This window comes from Haliaeetus leucocephalus, unplaced genomic scaffold, assembly GCF_000737465.1.
Source record: "Haliaeetus leucocephalus isolate CR32 unplaced genomic scaffold, Haliaeetus_leucocephalus-4.0 Scaffold992, whole genome shotgun sequence".
In the NCBI taxonomy this organism is placed as follows: domain Eukaryota; kingdom Metazoa; phylum Chordata; class Aves; order Accipitriformes; family Accipitridae; genus Haliaeetus; species Haliaeetus leucocephalus.
The window spans coordinates 535,186-556,068 of NW_010973428.1; the positions used below are offsets into that span (position 1 = coordinate 535,186).

At 37.0% G+C, this 20,883-nt stretch overlaps 1 protein-coding gene across 2 annotated transcripts in view; it reads right to left on the reverse strand.

Annotated features, from left to right (window-relative positions):
- Positions 1-1,202: 1,202 nt before the first annotated feature.
- PACRG (PARK2 co-regulated) overlaps positions 1,203-20,883 on the reverse strand; it is a 256,042-nt gene continuing 236,361 nt past the window's right edge. The window contains exon 4 of one of the 2 annotated variants that reach the window (XM_010584479.1): positions 1,203-1,671. In XM_010584479.1, the coding sequence (XP_010582781.1) occupies positions 1,511-1,671 (161 nt within the window). In that variant the 3' untranslated portion in view covers positions 1,203-1,510. The remainder of the gene's footprint in view (positions 1,672-20,883) is intronic. The other variant, XM_010584478.1, reaches the window with a different exon arrangement.

Below are 20,883 nucleotides of genomic sequence, written 5' to 3' on the forward strand. Positions count from 1 at the left end.
CTTAACTTTTTTTCAACTGCAGGAAAGAGAAGAAAGAAAAGAAAAAAAATAATCCGCAGGCTGAAGATCCCACGGAACAGAAAAAGGCAAATCTAATGTCAGTCTAACAGCAGATCCAGCTCAAAGTTTCAGCAGGTGGGAAGGTGCTCGCCACGCTTCCAGTCCGCACCCAAGAGAACTGGGCAGCGCAGGGGCTGTGTCTCACACAGACAAGCCTTGCAGGGTGTGAATATGGATGCGGGTAAGCACTTGGAAAAAGTCTTATGCGTCTAACACCAAAAAGTGCATTTCAAGCTCTAACAGTTACAGAGAAACATTTGAAAGTGCAACTTGCATATATTTTAAGAGCTTCCAGAAACCAGAATAAAAGTAAATGAGCCCAAAGTCTGTCCTTCTAAAAATCTCATGCTTTTTAGACAAAGCTCGTATCTCCTGATTTGTTTTGAGCTGACTGGATATTTTTAAATGGTTGTCCTTGAGACTTGTAAAACTTGTTTTATTTTTTGTGGGTTTATTCCACAGAAATGCTTAAAAAGCAATAAAGTCAATCTCAGTAGCCTTGCTTAAATCCATGATTACATCAATTCTGTGTTGTGGGTATGCAGGGAGAAACCAACTGAGTAGGAAATTGTAAGGGATTCCTGTAACAATAGTTACATTGTTTGTACACATATATACCATAATAATAACAGGAAAGCAACAGGAACCTTGCAGTTACAAAAAATACCCAGCACCCTTTAAAATTACATGTGTATATTCTGTGTTTACCCCGATTAACAGTGTTGTTAGGGACTGATATATTATGCACGCTGTATCTTCCATCTGATTTATTGAAGTTTTTTCTGGGCTTCTTTTCTTCGAAACTGTGGTTGTGCCTGATGTTTGCCAAGAGGAACCCAAGTTCCACAGAAACGTAAACACCTGGAAGCCGAGATCAGGAGTGTGTAAGAAACATGAATTAATTTAACGACAGTGCTTTGTAATGGACCATATAAATTTTCCCACTGTAATTGGTATATACATTCAACAGTTTTATTGTATGTCAGTGCACGTTATTCGGCACAGCTGCTAGAGAGGCACTGCTGAACTGGTGTTTCTCTTCCATGACAAACACCTATTAAGCAGTCAGCATAAACTCTTCTTGTTACAGCCTCTGACATCACCCTCAGGGCAAGCGGACACAGAACAGCAATTGCTGAATTGCGTATGAAAATTATAGTTTTATTGTCTATACAAGTGAAGATTTAACTCCGATTCCTGCTCTAGTCAGCTCTGTTATAAAGGAGCGATTCTTTCAGGGAACAAACAAGCACAGTACACCATTGTAATCAAAGGAACAGGCACTATTTATGTATTGGAAAGCCTTGTTCACAATAGTGCTAACACTCTAATGCCCCAGAAGCCACTATTTTAGCAGCTGTAGAGAAAAAAAGCATGACTAACAAGATGCCATACAGAGTCAGATACAGCTTTTTTAGAACACAAGTGGAATCATTCCATTTGATACAACTCAGTTTAATATGCACGACTGATAAGTAGGGATCATGTATTTAATATTTATATAAGCAGTTTCTCCACCGCAGCGTTCAAAGGCTTCCAGTGTCTCTTGAATCAGATCTCCAATATTTTCACGCTTCTGCTGGCTGTAGTCTATCCCATCGCCTGAATTAACTGGTTAATAAAACAGAAAAAAACCAAGAATTATATTAAATTTACTGTTACACTTTGAAATAATGATCTAGGAAATTGCAGTTGCTGGTCAGTCACTGTGCCTCTATCCGGAACTTTGCTCTGTGACATGAAACAGAGCTGAATTTGAAAACACGATGGTTTTGGTATCTCTTTAAGGCTCTGCTCAGGCTCCAATTCGTATGCCTTCAAAATTTGTTTATGTACACATTACTGCAGTACCTAAGTGAAAATCCTAATAAAGAAAACACAGCCTTTTATAAAATGAAGATGGACTCTCTTACACAGTTAATCTCTTAAGACCATTACTTCTTTATTTCTAACACTGCTTATTTAGGACAAAATTCTACTGCCAGATGCATAAAAGCTTATCTACAAAATGTGACTTAAGCTAGACTTGTTATGATTTGAAATATTAAATAGGTTTTGCTTTGGAATTGTTCCGTGTTAGACATCATATTCACACACTTATGTTGTTTCTGATAGAGGGGATGTCATGTGGCCTAAAAGAGATACTTGGAGTATAACACAGCACTCACTCCATTTCTGATCCCTGAAAAATGTGTAAAATTAAGTCAGTGTCAACAGGGCAAATCATGGCAGCCCACAGATGCAGTAACATTTACTGCTGCTTTCTCTAACATGGATTAGCAAGGGTGACACACATTCATACAAACACAGCATAATTCTTTAAAAACAATCGGTGTGAACAACGGTGACAACGAAACCGACAACAATAAGAAATAACTTCACCTGCAATGATGCTGAGAGATTTTAAAGGAGGGAAATATCTTGTATTAAAACAGTATTCTGAAAACTATCTTAATATAGGTATATTCCAAGACATATATAAAAAATAATTTGGTAGGAGCATAACGTACTCAGATCAGGTGTGGTGTAGCGGCCAGGTGGAGCGGCTGTCACGCTACTGTGGGGTAGTTCACACGCAATCAGTCCGTGGTCTCACTCCAGGCAGTGGTGGCTATGTGCCCATGTCATACCCTTAACATCTCAAATAACACTGCTTGCATATTGACACTCTCAGCTGGCCAGCAAAGGACACACTTGTCAAGACAATGCAACCAACTTCTCGGGTAGAGCCTGCCTTTTGTGTGAGGAACACAGTGCACGCAAGGGCGAGGGTAGATTTTGCTCCTGATGGTGCGTCCACATCCCCAGGCCGATGGGGTGTAGATGTACAACTGCACCCATCCTCACATCCTCTCCTGGATCTAAGCCCAAGGACCTGGATTTAAATGTTGTGACTTTGTTACCGGTAAAAACTGAAGAACCATGCTCATGAAGAAAGAGCTGATGAACAGGGGTAAAAATCATCCTTTTGCTGAATTTTCCTGTAAAATATCTGATTGCATTCCAAGTTAATTATGTGTGTATCAGTCTTTCAAACTCCTTACACACATCTGTGTCACTTTGCTTTTTGTAAAATGGTTACACAAATACTGATGTGACATACAAGGACTGGGCTTCTGAGTGGAGAGGCAGTTATTTTTTGTGGTGATTGCACTTAAGCACACGACTACTTTCCTATATATTAACTATGCATTTCACTGACATGCGAGGCCAGGGTTGTGACATCAAAATTTACTACAATTAGTTTACTGTAATGTTAGAAATAACAGATTATGAGAGTGCATTAAAAACACCAAGAGCTATTAAATAAAAGCACTAGCTTATACAAAATACTAATGCAAAAAGAAAAGCACATCATGGTTGAGTGCAGTTTAGACTAAACATGGTTTGTTCTTGCAGAAAACAACTGCGATCAACTGTGCCTCATCACCTGTGCTGCATGTGCACTGCCGGCACTCCCCAGAACACCTGGAGGTATTTCTCATTTCACTGGTTTGAGCAAAGGAAACCCTGAACCTTGACCTAAGTCTTGGCAAATATGTAAAGGAATTACTGACTTTCCAACCATTTGTCTATTATCTGTAATTTTAAGCCTACACACATGCTCTGCTAATGAGCTTACACAGCTTTCATCATTCTTTCAAAGAAGTAGTAAAAAAATCAGCTCTCTGGAAGTAATGGTGATACATTGCTAAGCAAGTTTGGAGGAGGCCAACAAGACACCGTGATAATGCCGGTAACAGAGGTATTTTCCAGAATCCCATGTTACAGTCTTCATTATGGAACATAGTCCATACAATAAATGATGCCTTAGATGCTTGATTAAAAGGTGCCTAAGAGAATGAGGCAATGATAAGGGAAATAGTCTGCAAGGGAAGACTGAATGTGTGATGTGCAGACTGTCATTACAATTTTTTTTCCCTATAGACCATCTGTGCTATGTGGAGGTTTGTATCCTCAAGATAGCCATAATTCACATTAATGCCATGACACAAGCTACAACCAACAGTACCAGAAGGGTTATGTCAGCATCGAGGTCACCTGGTTAAGTACTAAAATAGCTATCCTATGCAGTTATAGGAATTAACAAATCTTTGAGACAAAAAGGATAATCATTAACCCAACAGGACAACATCCACTAAACGGATGAGTCAGAAAGATCTGCTCAATGCACCTAAGGGTAAATATCTAGTCATAATAATAATGATGATTAGTTGGAAAAAATAGCTACTGAAGTATAGCGGTCTCAGCATGCCCTTCTCTGGTTTGACTCTATTTCCAGGTTTGCATGTGAAGCCAACTTTGTCAGCCGCAAAAATGTTGCATATGTAAAGTGTGAACATGGATCTGATTCAAGCTCTTTACGAAGTTGTGCTTTGTGAGGGAGAATAAATCAGCATGAAAATGCTAGGAAGCACATTTGTCATATCTTTGTCTCAAAGTGAAATGTCTGGCAAATTCAGCATGCATCAAGAACTCTTTTCAGAGCAAATGTTATTTCTGTGTTTAGAAGAAACGCATTGAAGCAATACTAACAGTTCTAGAGGATTACCATCAGGAAAAGATCTCATTTACTTCTGTGGATCAAAAAGTTAGTTCCCAGTCTCCTAAATCACGCACCGAGGGCTTTATGGTCCTTAAAAGTGAAGCAAAAGGCTTTGCACCTGTCAAGACCTGTGCTAGCTGATGAAATCGCCCGGCCCAGGAGTGGCACTCCCTGCCCTGCCGTCAGCGCTGCCGATGCCAGCTGCTGTAGCCGAGGAAACCCTGCTCAGACCCTCAGGGACTGAACTCAGCGTTTGGCAGGGACCAGAGGAGGATTTGAATTGTGCTTTAAAACATGGTTTGTATTTGAGTCTAGACATGCTTCTATTCATGACTCAGGATATTAAAGAAATTCTAGTGTTACTTGTATTCCATCTCATTTCATTTTAAAATTTCAATAGGGTAACACTACAAATATAAAATTGTATTGCATTACAGAAGGACAAGCAAGTTTCTCTCAGTGCATTAAGAGTTCGATAGGGCAGTTTTGAAGTCTGGGAGTGGACAAGAAAGGTAAACCAACCCTTAAAGCCCAGTCAGATCTATTCTTATCTCTGGACATTTGTTAGCATCTGAAAGTGTCCAAGACATTCTTTCAGTTTATTAGATTTCACTTCAAGGCAGGCCGAGTCTCAGATAGAGGTTTTTTTAATCCCCCAAATATGTCAAAGTACCTCTCTGTGAGTATCTCACAGATAACGGAGCTCGCTCCTTGTGGTGGCTGTTCCCAGGGTTCTGCTTCATGGAAAGCACAAATTAAAACTAGTGTTTTCATACACCTGTTGTTGTAGGGCTGTCACAGATCTTGGGATATTGCAGTTTCCCCAAATGTTAAACATCTGAGGAATGCTTAGTGTTGGAGGACAGAGTAACACCTAAAAGAGATTTCTGACGAGACTGTGAAGGAAGCCCTATGTCCCCAGCTTAAGCAATGTTTTCAATCAAATTGTAACTCAAAGGCCATTCTTTTATTTTTCACTGATGAACTTTTGAGAGCATATATACAGACATATATCTCAACTTGTTGTCTTGGAACACGTGGGTCCTGGAAGAAATTTTTTAACTACTACTAGTTAAAAACAGAGAGCTGTTGTACAATGGGATTTTTTTTTGTACACAAATCGATAAAGCTACTTGGAATGACAGGCATCATTCCTCCCTTTTTGAATCTTGAGAAAGAGAGATACTGAAAGGTAGAGTGACTTGCTCTAAGTCATGGAAGGGATCAGTCACAAATCGTGCTTTTTGACTTTATGTTGTAGATGATGAAAGTACTATTTATGGTAAAATGTAACTATGGTAAAAATAATTTTTAAGCTGCTCAGTTCATCCTAGTCAAACCAACAGGTATTTTTCAGCAATTAAAATGATTACAGTAATCCAACATGCTAACCACTTAACTAAATAAGATTTTTACTTCAAAAAACCAACAGTCATGGGATTGTAAAGTGCAGATATATTTCTCAGTATGGAATTGTATTTCTACAGAAAAGCCTGTCACAGAACAATATACAGTAAAGCAGTAGAAACTAGCATTAAAATAATTTGTGGAAAATTTCAGGACTTTATCCCTTCTAGGAGTCAGCATCAGTACCAAGAAATAAATGGAAGTCTAGATTGACATGCATGTGTGTCAGGGTTCACATCGCATAAGTTCACTGCTCAGGTACAGTTCAGGGCTTAATTAATTTTTCAAAAAGTCCTTTGTTAGGATTAGTTTAATTGTCATAAAAGATGTTGGCTTCCTGACCGGAGTGGAAAACGAAAGCCCCTGATGAGTCAGTGCGGTGGGAGGGAGGAGGGCTCCTTTGCACCGCTCCTCTCGCTGTGACTCAGAACTGCGCTTTGAAATTGTCAGCTCCGGGAAGGATGAGGTAGCTCAGTCTCCCTGTTCATTTAGTTGAAAGTCTGTGAAAAGTCACAGGCTAAGACTCTAAAACCCTCCTGTCTGCTAAGAAATGGAGGGACGTTGCTGATTCGTTTCATTCAGGTGCAGGAAGAGCTACCAGGAGGTTATGATTTCTGGTTGTCGCTAACCCAGACAGAAACCGCTGTGTTCCACTCCTGAAGGCTCAGAGCAACGTGAACACCACTTGTACCTGTTTCTTAGGACACGTCTAGTTATGTGCACCCAGAAGTGCAAACTGGCCTCATGCAGGCTGGTCCCAAAGCAAGAGCGTTGGAAAGAGGAGCTCATGGAGTAATTTATGTTGGAAGGACCCTCTGGAGCCCTCTGGTCCAAATGCCCTGCTCAGAGTCAGCTCCGTTTTCAAAGATAGGTCAGGTCGCTCAGGGTGAAATACCTGAAGTTGCTTAGTGCAGAGTAATCCCAGAACGAGAAATGGTGCAGAGATCCCCTTGAGCTGGCATAGCTTTTCACCAGCCATTTCAGATGTGATGAAGGTAGCTGCTACTCCTTAAATATTAAAACAGATTTAGTGGAAGAGGATTTGCTGAAGTTACAAACTTCATAGGGAGAATTATTATCTGTTTTAATACGAAACAAACTTAAACTTCTGGCATAGTAACAGATTCTAACCCGCATATATAACATTGCTTTTGGAAGCTTAATCATATTAAGATAGATGCACAGATTTGGCTGAAAAATTAATAAAATATCATTAACACCCTGACTTGAGACTATGAAAACATAATTTAAAAAAATTTAACATGTATCTTTCAAAATGATTTAAAATACTAAAGTGGAAAATACTAATGTACTTTAAGGAGGCCAAGTCTTTGAATATGCACAGACCTGTTTTTTGACACTATCAACACTTAGAGTTGCTTGTCTCTTGCTTTACTTGGCTCTTCCTTCTACTTTTCATCACTAGTGCTGAGTGTTTATCACTTTACAATGCTACAGTACTGCAAAGATTGCAGAAGAATGTTTCAATCCAAGATGAAAGCATGTATGCTTGGAATTTAAAAAGAATACTAATATAGAGATATTTCTGCTCATCATAGGTCTTAGAAAAAAAAAATTATACTTTTGGTATAAATCAGCTAGGTATTATCTATCTAAATAAGATGCTTCCAAGATTTTCTTAATTCTCATTGAAGGCATTTTGCTTTAGCATAGAATATAGATTCTTTCTATAGTTTTCTTCCATATGCAGCTAGCATTTAGTTATTTCATAAATTAGCATTTATTTTAAAATGTAAATGCTGTTACTATAAATACTATTCAGAAAGTCAACTATTCAATAAGTGGAGGAAGTGCTCTGATTGGAAAGGAAACATTTGACTGACTTACGATGTTTTGCTAATGATGTAAGCCTACTAGAGATAGCTGTAACTACTTGTAAATTGCTGCAGTATAAAAAAAACCCAAACCAACAAACCAAAAAACTGAACTGAAAATGAGCCAAGACAGCAGCTGTTATCACAGTTTTCCATTTCCAGGAAATGTTAGCAACATCAGATGTAATCCATTTTAAGCCCAGACTTTTTTTTTTTTTTTTTAAAATAGAAGTACAAAAATGAAAAAGAAATCACAGATTTTGTAAAAAATTATATTAGCAAACATATTTGACTAATGAGGTAAAAAATAAGAGAATATTATTGTATTTTTTTCCTCTATAAGTCCTTAAACTTCTCCAATGAATTTCGACTTTGAAGTTTGCCTATGTTTGTGCTACTGATCAATATCAAACAAAGTAGTATTAAATAATCTTAGATCAACAGCATGCTCAACACAGGAACAGAAACCAGAGTCTGAGATCTCTGTGGCCTTGGTACACTGTTTACTGTTGCAAAATAATACATTAGGTCACAAATTGTGCCTAAAGTGCAACAAGAGTTGCACCACTTTTGTGAATCTGATGTTCTTCCAATTGTTTTGGATGTATATAAGCTAGTACAAAGTAAATACTGTTTTTTAGCTGGAAATCATGTTTGTGTGTGCAAAATTTGCATAGCTTTGCTGGACTGATGTGAAATACATTTGCTTGTCACACTAATTTCTCATGCAAATATAGCACAATTAATGCAAAAAGAATTAAATCCATGGAAAACCAATTTTTTTGTGATGTGGAATAAACATAATGTATTTTTTTAAAGTAATTCAAAGTGACAAAGCTGAAAGCCCCGAAATGCCTTAAGGATCACTGATTTCAGTATGAAATGTAATCCTGCAACAGCCGATTTTTAACATTGAGTTCATTCATACTTAAACTCAAGATGCTTGACAAGCCATCCTCCTTCCTCCTTGGGAAGATTTTTATTTATGTAACCAAAATGTTTTTGAGGGAAAGCCCTAGGTTTCTCTTTACAAGCAAAAAGCTCAGTAATTCATTACTTTGTGTTAATAACTGTTGATGTGTTTGTACATGTCACATACTAATGGAATTTGTTGCATCTAAATTCTCTGTTCAAAATCATTACCATTTAAGGACCCTATTTGGTATAGCTTGCCCATCAAAAATTTCACTGACAACTAAATGAATTCAGTGACTGCTTTCATAACTGTGACGGAAGGGTGAGCCCTTTGTTATCATTGGAATGCAACCATATAAAAAATAGGTCAATATATTAAAAATGTCCCATCAAAATTATGGGAGCAAGTTGTTAGATATGCCTATAAGTAGCTGGATATGCCTGAAGTTGCCAGTTTTCTAGTTTTTCAGTTCCCTAATTAAGCGAAATAAGCAAGAACCTGAAGTCAGCTGAGGGTGTTTTATCAGTGATTTGAGAAGGGACAAGGAGATGAAAGCTATGAATGACTGTGTGGATTTGCCAAGATTTCTTTCATTACTGTGGGACAAGGACAGAATTTGTGCAGTTTAAAGGACAGCTAGCACTGAAACTGGAATGTACTTTTTTATCCTCAAGGCAGACAGAAAGGAACACCCTGCTCTCCCAGATATCTGTACTATAAGGGTCAGGACACCTCCTCCTGGTGTCTCTTTACATTTTTTTAATATATATTTTTTTTAAAAGTAAATTGAGTAATCTGATTACTGTTTCCTTCCGAGTTTTTCCACTTGGATCAATGCATATGATAGATTAAAAAAATAAGTAAAAATTACCTTCCCAAGATACTAATTTGCATTCTTTTTATGAAGAACAGGAAGGACATAAAAATAAATACTTATCAAAAGCTAGTTAACAGCTCTTCATTTTACATTAAGAAAAGTGTACATTTGAATTTATAACAGCTTTTCAAGCAAAAAGAAAAAAGCCAAATTTTATACAACTAAAATGTATTATAATGTGTAGTCTCTACTTACAAGAATGTAAAACATTCAAAAAAGAAAGAAAATTGCATCCCCTAGGTGTGCTGTTTCTGCAGATTCACAGCTTTTGAACTGAAAAAGTTGAAGCCTTTTGAAAGTAGTATAGAAACTGCACGTACACCACATGCAGACTGACCTTTTTTTTTTTAAGCTTTAGGAACGGTCTCTTATTTATCTTTTGCAACATTTTCCCTGCATTAAGTGTGAAGAAAGATAAGTGAATAAGAAGAACTATTTCATCAACTAACTGGAAAACACTCATTCTTCTTCTTGTCTAAATTACACCTGTACCTTTTGTTGCTTGACCTGTTATTCAAAAGGGTCCCAAGTATGAAGAAAGCAAGAGGCCCAGGAGCATGCAGCCCAATGTGCTGAAGGCCTGAGATCTTCTCACATCAAAGTCAGTTTCTTAAGAAAGCTGTAATGCTTTGGGAAATAAAGTTATGTGCAAAAAAGCCAATATCTCACGTTATAGAAACTTACTCTGTGTATCGGTTCAGTCTTTTGAAGTGATGCTTGAAGAGGCTGTAAGTTGCTACACAAAGGCAGCACTCCTGTATTCTGTGGCACACAGTTTAGGGGGGACATAACACCACTAGCATGAGAGTACAGCTGAACAAAAAGAAAGTGCATACAGCAGACGGTCATCCCAAACACTTAATCTTTGCATCTTTTTGTGTCATTTTAAATTATTAAGTAGTAAGCGGAAGGAAGAGCGATTTGAAGAATGGGGATATGAGAGCTCTCCAGTATAGCTTACCAGGTTCTTCAAATCTTGGTATGACCTAAGCTAATTTCTAAAATGTTATTTTAAAATTGGCTTTTAAATATCTTCCTTTAGAGAACCCTTTAGCACTTTTTACTGATATTAAATTAACTGAGGAACCATATACCTCTCTGAACATGTATTTCTCTTGAGATAAATCAGTGAAAGGGAGGTTGGTTGGTGGCATGTTGTGAAACTGCATAACCCATCTCAATGGTCACTAAAAGTCAGCCATCTCAGGTGCAACTGCTTATTTGTCTAGCTTGCCATCAGGACTGTAGGAACTCAAATAGTGGAGCATGCTGATACCATGAGCTCCTAAATTGTCTGCTATTTTCATTTGTCTGAGAAGAACCACTTGGCTGAATTTGAAAAAAAACAGAAAGAAACTGAAGTGCAATGCCAGGTAACAGTAAAAAATGCTATTGATATCATCAGTGGGTATGTACAAAGACAGAAGATATTTACACGTTTTTTGCAGTAACCTGACCCAGTACTAAGACCAGCTACTGAGACTGAGCAGACTGACACACTCTTGCAATACACAGCAAAACCTTTTGTTTCGCCACTTACGCAACTTTTATAAGATTACTTCCTTTACTATCCAATATAAAATCATTATTTATTATGCCACTATAGGTATCACAGACTCTAGCCTGTGTTTTTTAAAATGTACTTCTAACTTTTTCACAAAGGGATTGCAGTGTTATTAAAACACAAGCATTTTAGTGATGCCTAAATACAATTGTTCGTAACAAAGACGTAATTGCACACAACAGGTGTGTGTAAAAACAATAGGATGGGAAATGGTTAGCAGGTTTTTTTGAGATAAAACTATTATTCATACATATTACAAAATTTTAAGAGAAAATTATTTTAATATATAAAAATACATTTCTTTTATTATGCTTTTAAAATTTTGTTCATTAAGAAGATTGTGTTGTTCCAGTAAAAATTGTTAATAAAGGATCTTTTTTCCCATTCCAGATGGTATTTTTCTGAAAAAATAAAATGCAATCATAGGTCCTAGCTATAGGAGAAAGAATTAAGAGCATATTTTTCTGATTTACAATGTCCTTGATGACACAATTTTACTCTTGGCATGTATGAGTATAGGAAAAAAAATTCTGCTATTTCTTATACTGCTCACACCTGCAGAATTGCAATCATCCATAAGGGCATGATCTCTTAAGGCCATACTTGTTTTTACACATTTACTGAAAAAGACCTTTAAACTTATCTATTCTGGGACTATGCGTAGAAGTAAAAATGGCTTTTCTGTGTGCAAACAGGATACATGACATGCTCAGCAGGGTAAATTGGACCCCAGCTAACACTGGTAATACCTTTGTGATACTTGTACAGGTGCCTTCACATAGAAAGCATCCAACTGCTAACAACGCAGCACTTCTAGTTCAGTTTGTAATACTTTTCTTAACATCCTTCACCTCATTACAAAAAGCAGTGAACCTGAACAACAATAAAGCTTGAAAAAGAATCTTTGCTTCTCAGGTGAATTTGTATTTGCTTGTCCTAAACTGCTGCAAATATCATGTATCTCTAGGCTGATGGCAGTGTACTAGTTACAGTAAGTTCATCTCCCTTGCAGTGGTCATTTGAGTGTTTGCTGGCCTGACACGTTGCAGTGCCAGAGCCTTAAGGCATAGGATCAGCAATTTTGTAATTTGTTATTCTCCAGCCAGTCCTGGCATTATAAGGCAAATATGACCACTTACGTTCTCCAATGTGACGCTAAAGCATGCTACATTTTGTAATTGCAATCTTAATTTTTTCTTCATCATTCACTCATCTTACCGCCCTTCCAGCCCTGGTGCCTGACAAGCCTACAACTGTTCTGCTTCAGAAGGAAAACAGCTAATACACACGCACACACGCATGTCGAGACAGGGAGGAAGAGGCAAGAGAAGAAGTAAGTGATATGGCTGAATGCTCTTGGTCAACTCTGGCTCGCCTAGGGGTTTCTAACTAACAGCCAAAGAAAACAGTTAAGTAGCATGGCAGAGCACAATGTGTTTGAATATGTGTAAGTTTGCATTTTCATGTGTTATAGTGAAGAACTAAAGTAGAAAGCTGTCAAGAAAATTCTTCCCTGGCAACTTAAATATGCTTTCTCACACTTGGATGATCTGAGAGAACATGCACACATTACAACTAGCTTTACATTAATAACAATGAAATGGCTATTCCTATGAAGGAAAGTCATGAGGGGTTTTTTTAGATAAATTTGGGACACATTGAAAAGATAACTTGGAAGACAGCATGACTAATATGTAAGTGGGACATATTTCAAGAGTAATATTCTCTTCCAGTTTTCCTGGAATGCATATTGCTCAGTGATAGGGTCAGCCTCCAGAGGAAAGGGAGAAGTAACACCTCCCAAAATTCCTTTATCACCTGTCTCCAGCAGGCCACAGATGGCTGCTTCACCTCCTACATCATTTAATGCTAATGGCTGCACTAAGTTTACAGGTCTCCGATCCCAATCTGCAGCTGCAGTGCTGAATTGGTACCCGTGGAAGCACCACCTCAAGAGTAAGAGGAAACTCTGCTTCAGAAAAATATTACTGAGTATTTTTGCACAACAGCAGCTAGTGCAGAATGATGACTTCTGAAGGAAGCTATGAGATGTTATTTTAAGGGAAAAGAATAACATATACTAGTCTCCACAAATTCATGTAAGCAAAATTCTTCATGAGTCACCAAGAAATTTCATTCCTGAATAGTGATATCTGGAAAGGTCTTCCTGAATTACTTGTCCTAGCACAGCCGAAGTTTATTGGGCGCTTGACTGATAAGTAAAATAGGCAATCCTTGTCCCAGGGACAAGAATGTGGACATGGGAGGAGTAGAAGACAAAGAAAAACAAAGGCTGAAAGTGGAGGAACAAAAGCCAAGGACATTCATTTGGCCAATTAATTTTCTTAAGTGTGCTCCATAAGAGTTCTAATTGATATGCATATATACATTATGGATTAGCATAGTTATTCCACAGTGTAATTTAAAGTAGCACACTGGATGCCAATCGACATGTTAGATCTGAGCCTGTTGAGTTTCCACTATCATTTTGTAGCAAAACAAGGTGAAAAGGTAGATAGGCTTATCTGCACGTCTATAGCTAGGATCCAATATCTTTGCTTTACAGTTCTGAGTAAGAATCTCACCTACTTACAAGTTTACTTTGGGAAGTGATTAGAAGGGAATGTCAACCTTATTAGTGTAAATATAGGGCTCCTACAGGAATGTGTGCTATCAGCTTAAGTATTGACTTTTTAAGATGGAGAAGGTGAACTGAAGTTGTTACTAGTCTGTCAGAGGAGAGGTACCAACAGCCTCCCAGTGCTTGAGACCTCTCCTCTTCTATTGTCTTCCTTTGTTTTAATTGTATGGATAAAAAATAGCACTATCCGGAGATGTCTTGCTGGTTTGGTAATATCCTCATTTTAGAGAGGCATACACTTTCCTCTCTCTTTAAATTAAAAAAATGCTGAAGAGTCAATAAGTCATTTTAGGCATGTTTGTATCAGATCTTGTGCCTCAGCCATCTGCCTCAACAACTCCTGAAACTGCTGATAGTTGGCAGAGATTACAACCACTGTCACTGAATCCTCAGAAGTCATGGAAGAAGTCAGGCTAGTATCAGTTTATTTACATATCCTCACCATTGTAATACGTCCATATCTAGCAGCTCAGATACGCTTAAACAGGGGTTACGATTCTAGCTCTGTAGGGGAAATAGTACAATAAGATAAGAACTTGATTTTATAGGAGAGAAACAATAATAGCACTCACAATTTTCAGGTAACAGACTGACTTGACTTCACACATCCATGGAAGGCAACTGTGAAAACAGCCAGGCAGAATCAGAGACACAGGGCAGGAGACAACATCACGGCATAAACCTCTTACAATCAGAATGGAAATTTCAGACTAAGTTAGGAATTGCAACACAATATTTGTCACGTGGGCTCTGCAGGAGAATCATTAGGGCTGCACTAGACTCACCTCATGGCATAAAGCAGGAGTGCCTTTCCCGAGAACGGTGTCCAAGTGAGTGAAAGGCTGGCCAGTGAGTCTCACAGGGTGAGCCAGCGGGGAACAAGGAGCAGAACAGTGTCTAAAATCTTGCCTATCTCTGAGACTCAAATGTTTGCATGCACCCTGGAGCTACAGCCCAGAAGTTTTCCTGAGGGCAGATACCTATTGCCATTCCTTCTGGGTGAGATCGAATGCTTTCTTTATAAGCAACTTGTGCCACAAGACAGCAATGATACCACGGATGTGTGTTGGGTTTGTGCTACACATCTTTATGATAATAAATCAAGTTTCCCACAAGTTCTACCAGCTAAATGATAGTATAAGCTAAGGCCTGTTCTGACACCTTGTATGTGTTGTCTACCCTACCAGCAACTGTCTCACCACGGACGTACATTTGGATCTGTCCCCTCTGCCCAGATGCTTATTTTTCCAGAAACTCTGCCACTTTTCCACTTTGGTTGAATTTGAACAATGAGTTTAAAAGTTACAGGAGTCGAGGCGGGGGTGGGGGGTGGGGAAAGACGTGCAGAACAGAATAACCTTGTGACCCCATAAGTCTTGTATTCTTAGGTCAGCAGGCAAAAAATATGAGCAAGGGCAGTGGTGACTGCCTTCGTTGTTATTGTAAGAAAACATAGTGGTGGAGCAGCCTCCCAGGAAGCACGAAACAAGTCCAACATTGGTCAGCCTTTGTGGTTTCAAATATACAACTTTCACAATCAGGGAGGTTTCACCTAATTATCAAATTAGTTACTGATGGAGAGAGGCTTTTTTGACCTCTATGCTTATGATTTGGCAAGGAAGAAGCTGTAAGACAGACCTTTTGTTAGACTATGAACTTGTGCCAATGCTTTCAGAGAGACCCAAAGTTTAGCTCCTGAATCCAACTTTTGGCAGCTACCTGAGTAGGCTAATCCTGAGCCCTTACCGGTTCCCAAATGAAGGCTGCAGTGAGTCAGAACATCTGTACATGAGGCTAGATACTTAAATGCCTAAATACAGATTTACATGAATACATCTACAGTGCCAAGTTTTAAGTGTTTTGACTTGAACTAACTTCCTAACAGATGGTTATTCTGCATCTATCTTCATTTATTTATGGCTGTTTATGTTTATACAGACGCAATAACTGATCTAAAAGTGATACAAGCTTATTCCTTGTCTTTTTATTTATATTGCAATAACAGTTAAAGATATTACTGTACTGCACAATCTATAGAAATTACATAAAGATGATCCTTTTGTGTTGTACTCACAAGACGTCCTTCCAAATGTTCAAGAAAAACTGCCATGACCATAAAGCAAGGTGAACAAACATAAATTAGATGTTAGCATAATCTGTAACATTGTAAACTTAAGCAAGATATTAATAAAAATAAACAAACCCAAAAAACTCTGAAAAAAAATGAGGAGAAAAGGGAAATAAAGAAAAGAAAATATTTAAGTATGTGTATTAGAAGCTTCAGAAAATGGAATTCAACAAAATTTATGCAAAATTTCTCACTAACATAAATCTCATGCTACATAAAATGCAGTTCGTGGTATCATAAGCAGATATAGGACTGATTCAGGAAACTGTCATGCAAGTGTGTAAGTGATTGCAAAATCAGAACTAAAGTGTGTTTATTTATATCAAAGCATTTCCTAACTAAAGAAGCAAGCAAGCAAGCAAGGCAAGCATGTACAAAGTATTAAGAAATGAAGGGCCTAATACTGCTCTCAGCTATACTCATGCCTCACCATGTAAATCAATGAGTTTCAGAAGACTAAATGAAAGAGGGGGTTAGCTTTTCTCTGCCTACTACAGTGATTAATTAGCTTATTTTCAATAAAAAAAAATTGATAACTTTTTTCACAGTACCAAAAGTCCAAGAAAACAACAGCTATCTATTACCCCTCTAACAGGAGAAGGCACATGTGACCATGAAACACTGTGAGACCTTGGTAAGAAATATGATGAGAAAGAAAATTTCTCAGTTTTGAAGTTGTATTTATTTATATGTAAGTTGTAATATCCAGAGAAAGCAAAGTTTGCTGTAATCATTTTCTTACATTACTGCAACATGCATTTTTAATGCACCGCTTTAACTACAACCTTCTGAAGAAGATTCAGAAGATCATTACAGTTGCCAACATTTATGATACACCTTTATGTGCACTGTAACACCGCTGCATTTGTATCAAGAAACCAGATCTGGAAGGAAAGACAAGGAAATTTTCCCACTGAATGATAAAGATGCTTTATTTCCATAAGCCAAATAAATTTTTCAGGAAACATAAACTCAAAAAATTATTGATGTAGAACAGGTTTTATCACATCAGCTGCAGAACTCCACTGGGGAAAACAGAAAGAAGAAGCCCTTAGGCCACATTTTGTGTGACCTAATTCTTTCAAGGGTATGTTTCTGCAAATTTTTAGGAAGTGACAACGCAAATGAATGACAGTTCCCACCGTGATGTTTTCATGGAAACTCTGCATAACCTCCAAACGGCAGACTTTGCATCAACACTACAGTACATAGTTTTGTTCTAGAGTTTAATTACTTTTGGATGTAAATGAGCAGAAAAACAATTATCACAGACCCAGCAGAAGAAGCAGTTATGCTTCTATAAATTTCTGGTATTCTACTGTTACGATTGTCAATTTAAAGTTTCAGTCTATATGCTGCTGCCAGTTAGTGATTAGTCTACTACATTTTGGTGAAATTGCACTCCAGTCAAGGGAAATGAAGTAAAAAGATGAGGGAAAAAGCAAACTAATATTGCTAAAATCTAATTAGAGCAGCAGGGCCAGTGCTGGACTTAGCTGTGATGAGGTTGTCTTTCTATTAAATTCAATACACTGAATTCGGTAAGAACAAGATCAAATGCTATGATTTGATTTTCATGGGTGAAGTGTTAATAGGACTGTGGATTAACTTTTTCCTCATGTTGTGAAACTGTTTTTATATTAATGTAAAGCAGAATACAATCATTCTTTTCTCTGAGAGTATATGTCTAAAATCTGCCCATTTACTTTCAGAAGGATTAGCGCCATGCAGTTTATTTTGAAGGAAATCACATTCCTTTAACAAAGAAAAAAATTCATTCTTTTGACTTCAGCATCATCAGCAATATCCACCAGAACTTCATTTTAACAGTTTCCTATGTCAGACGATTTCTTACTTATATGGTTTTAATTCATGCTGGTTTGTTTCTAAATGAGTACTTGCAGCAAGTGAATGTGATTTCATTTAGCAGCCTAAGTTTTTCATTTAACAACTTAAGACCACATTTTAGCTATAGATGATAAAAACATGATAATTAAAACATAATGCTCTAAGAATGTAATTGGATTTTATCTAAAAAATAAGTAAATTATGCATACCCTGATATTAAACTCTGTATTTCTCCCCTAGAACATCTAGGTACCATAATATTTCACCCCTCCTCCAAAAGTATTAATGCACATTCACAACAGCTTTACCAGCCATATATTCTGAAATGCTTCTGGGTTCATGACACATGAACTTAGTACAATAAGTGTTGATAATAAAACCTGTCTGAGTGCCCATAAATATATATTGTGGAAAAATATTATGTATGAAGCTTTTCATCCCTCCACCTACAATTATTTAGTACAGAAAGATCCTATATATATATATATATATATATATAAGATAAGGCAGAATAGCATTTTAAATGAAAAAGGTCAGATGCATGTAATACATTTTTCATTTTAAATCGTGCACAAAGTTTATTTGTAGACCTTTGAAGTTGATGGGAAACTTGAGTGTTTATTCAGTTGGAACTTTAAGTATTTCATATATAATGCATATGTTCCCTGAAATAGTTTAAATTGACTACTACAAACAAACAGTGGGATGTTGTACATGCATCTCAAATATTACATAAAGCAGTTTAAAAATGTAATACAGACATCAATTCCTTAATGCTTCATAGTGCCTATTCAATAGTAAAAGACATCAATAGAATTTTGTATTTGATTTTCTAAGAGAACCATAATCCCCCCATTCCTTAATTAGTCCACGAATACAAGGAAAATCTAAGAAATGCATATAACGTCTACATAATTTTTTTTCCCTTTAATTCTTCTGTTCTGAGGACTTTCTCAAAAATTCTTTTGATAAACATCCTTAATACAAGCACCTATATTGGCAGGAATATTTTCATTGGGGAATAACTGTGAGAGTCCATAATATCTGATGTCACTAGTTCCATCATGCTGTTTATTTATCTCTAATGTGTGTAACATTCTCAGCTTTCACCTTTCCCTGTGTCTCACAGGAATCAGCTCTTAGGATAGAGCGGTTGCATCAAGACAGAAAATGATCTAAGAAGAGAATATTCTGTTAAATTTTGCTAAAGCTATCATCTTCCAACCTCTCACCTTATACTGAGGGATTCTCAAGCTAACTAGACCATCAAAGCAGTCCATTTGGATCACTTGGCATTCAGTCATAGAATGACTGAATCCTTCAAAATTTTGAAAAAGGCTTTTTTCCACCTAAGACTGACTTTAAAGCTGTACCCTAGTCTGCTGTATTATGATTAGGCCCTGGCTTTTTCATTGAAAACTGCCTGAATGAATTACTGAAATTTATATTACTTTAATATAAGTACAACAAACTCTGATTATTGGTATCCTTTGAAATTGCCAGGCCAAAGATGTGGTCTCTATCCTAAATGTGAAAGTGCTGTAAGAAATGTTTTTCCCACATACTGCAGAGTATATTTCTCTGTGAGGAGACTGTCATCCTCAGTTGCTCTCTTTTGTATTAATCATGAATCTATCAATCTGAAAAACAAAGCTCATGGGAGCAGAATATAGGCTAATTCAATAAACAGAACAAAAGATTTCAGATTCCCTGTCAGAGGATATTAGATTGACCACAATTTTCTCAGCTTTGAGAACAAAGCTGAAAACTCACTTCAAATTAGTATCCTCATAGTCACTATACAAAGCAGCTAAGAAGAAAAAAATAGGACATGGATCAAGGTGGAAAAGGTGAGGTTAAGAGTAAATGAGATTGCTGAGCTATGGTGAGTCTAATTAGGTTTTGGAAAATATTCAAATCCTATGATAGGTAACATTAAAAAGTCTTATGTATATGACAAGTTGAGAAATACTTTACCTTGGAGAAGTATTTAATGTTGGGAAATGTTGGTTTAATAGAAAATAAGATAGGCGGTTTGGGTGGGTTTTTTTAATTTACAATTAAATAATCACATTAAGTAATAAATATTTTGTGGCTGTTACCATAATCACAATTGATTGCTTAGTTGCAATGGTTTCTAAAAAGGAAAATGGTTTAAGTTAAGAAAATATGCTATTTAAAATGCATGTGTATAGTACTTTGTAATAAGATATGGATTATAACTGTGTAATTGACTGACATTCAATTAAAAAGCTTGAAATTAAGTAAAGATGGCTGTGTATTGAGCTGTTGCATTTTAGCGCACTTCTGTTGGCAAATCAACAGATCGCTCATCAAGGATGTAGAACTGTAAGTTGAAGAGCAGAGTCTGTAATCAACGTGCTTATCTGTCCCTCAGAGCTGTTATCTTGAGCGACGCACATTTTGTTTCCATCTTTTGAACCAAACAGAATCTTTGAAAATATTAGGAGAAACTTTTAGATTAGTTTTTTATAAAGTTAAACTACAACTAGCATAAGATAACTTCTTTCGAGTGAAAAGCACTCATATGAACTGAAAATCTGTCCAATTCTATTTAATTACAAAAGAGGAAGAGTTTTTCCCAAAGATAGATTAATTTATTATTTTCTGAAAAAAACAACAACAAAAAATCATGTTACTATCTTAAAAGCACCTTGCAAAATATACTTGGAATGTTTGGAATTATAATATAGACCCTAAAGAATAATTTATAAAGTGGAATTAAAAGTCCAGTATTCACTCAAGGTTTATTGACCTAGCGGGAAAGAAGTGTTATTTGAATCTTAAAATTGCTAGCACATAGTATTCAGTTTGGTTTCAGGAAGAAGAATAGGAGTAATAGAGTGAGGGAAAAAATGAACTTTTTAGACCTCTAGATCATGGACTCACTGAGTAGTGTGGGACAGAGCCCACCATTTGAAATTACGAGCTTTCAGTGCTGGAGATAGTTCCCTGGAGCTGTTTCATTTATAATATTGCCATCAAACCTGATTCACCACAGCCCATGTGAACAAGAAAATGGCAAAACTGTGGTCTTTAG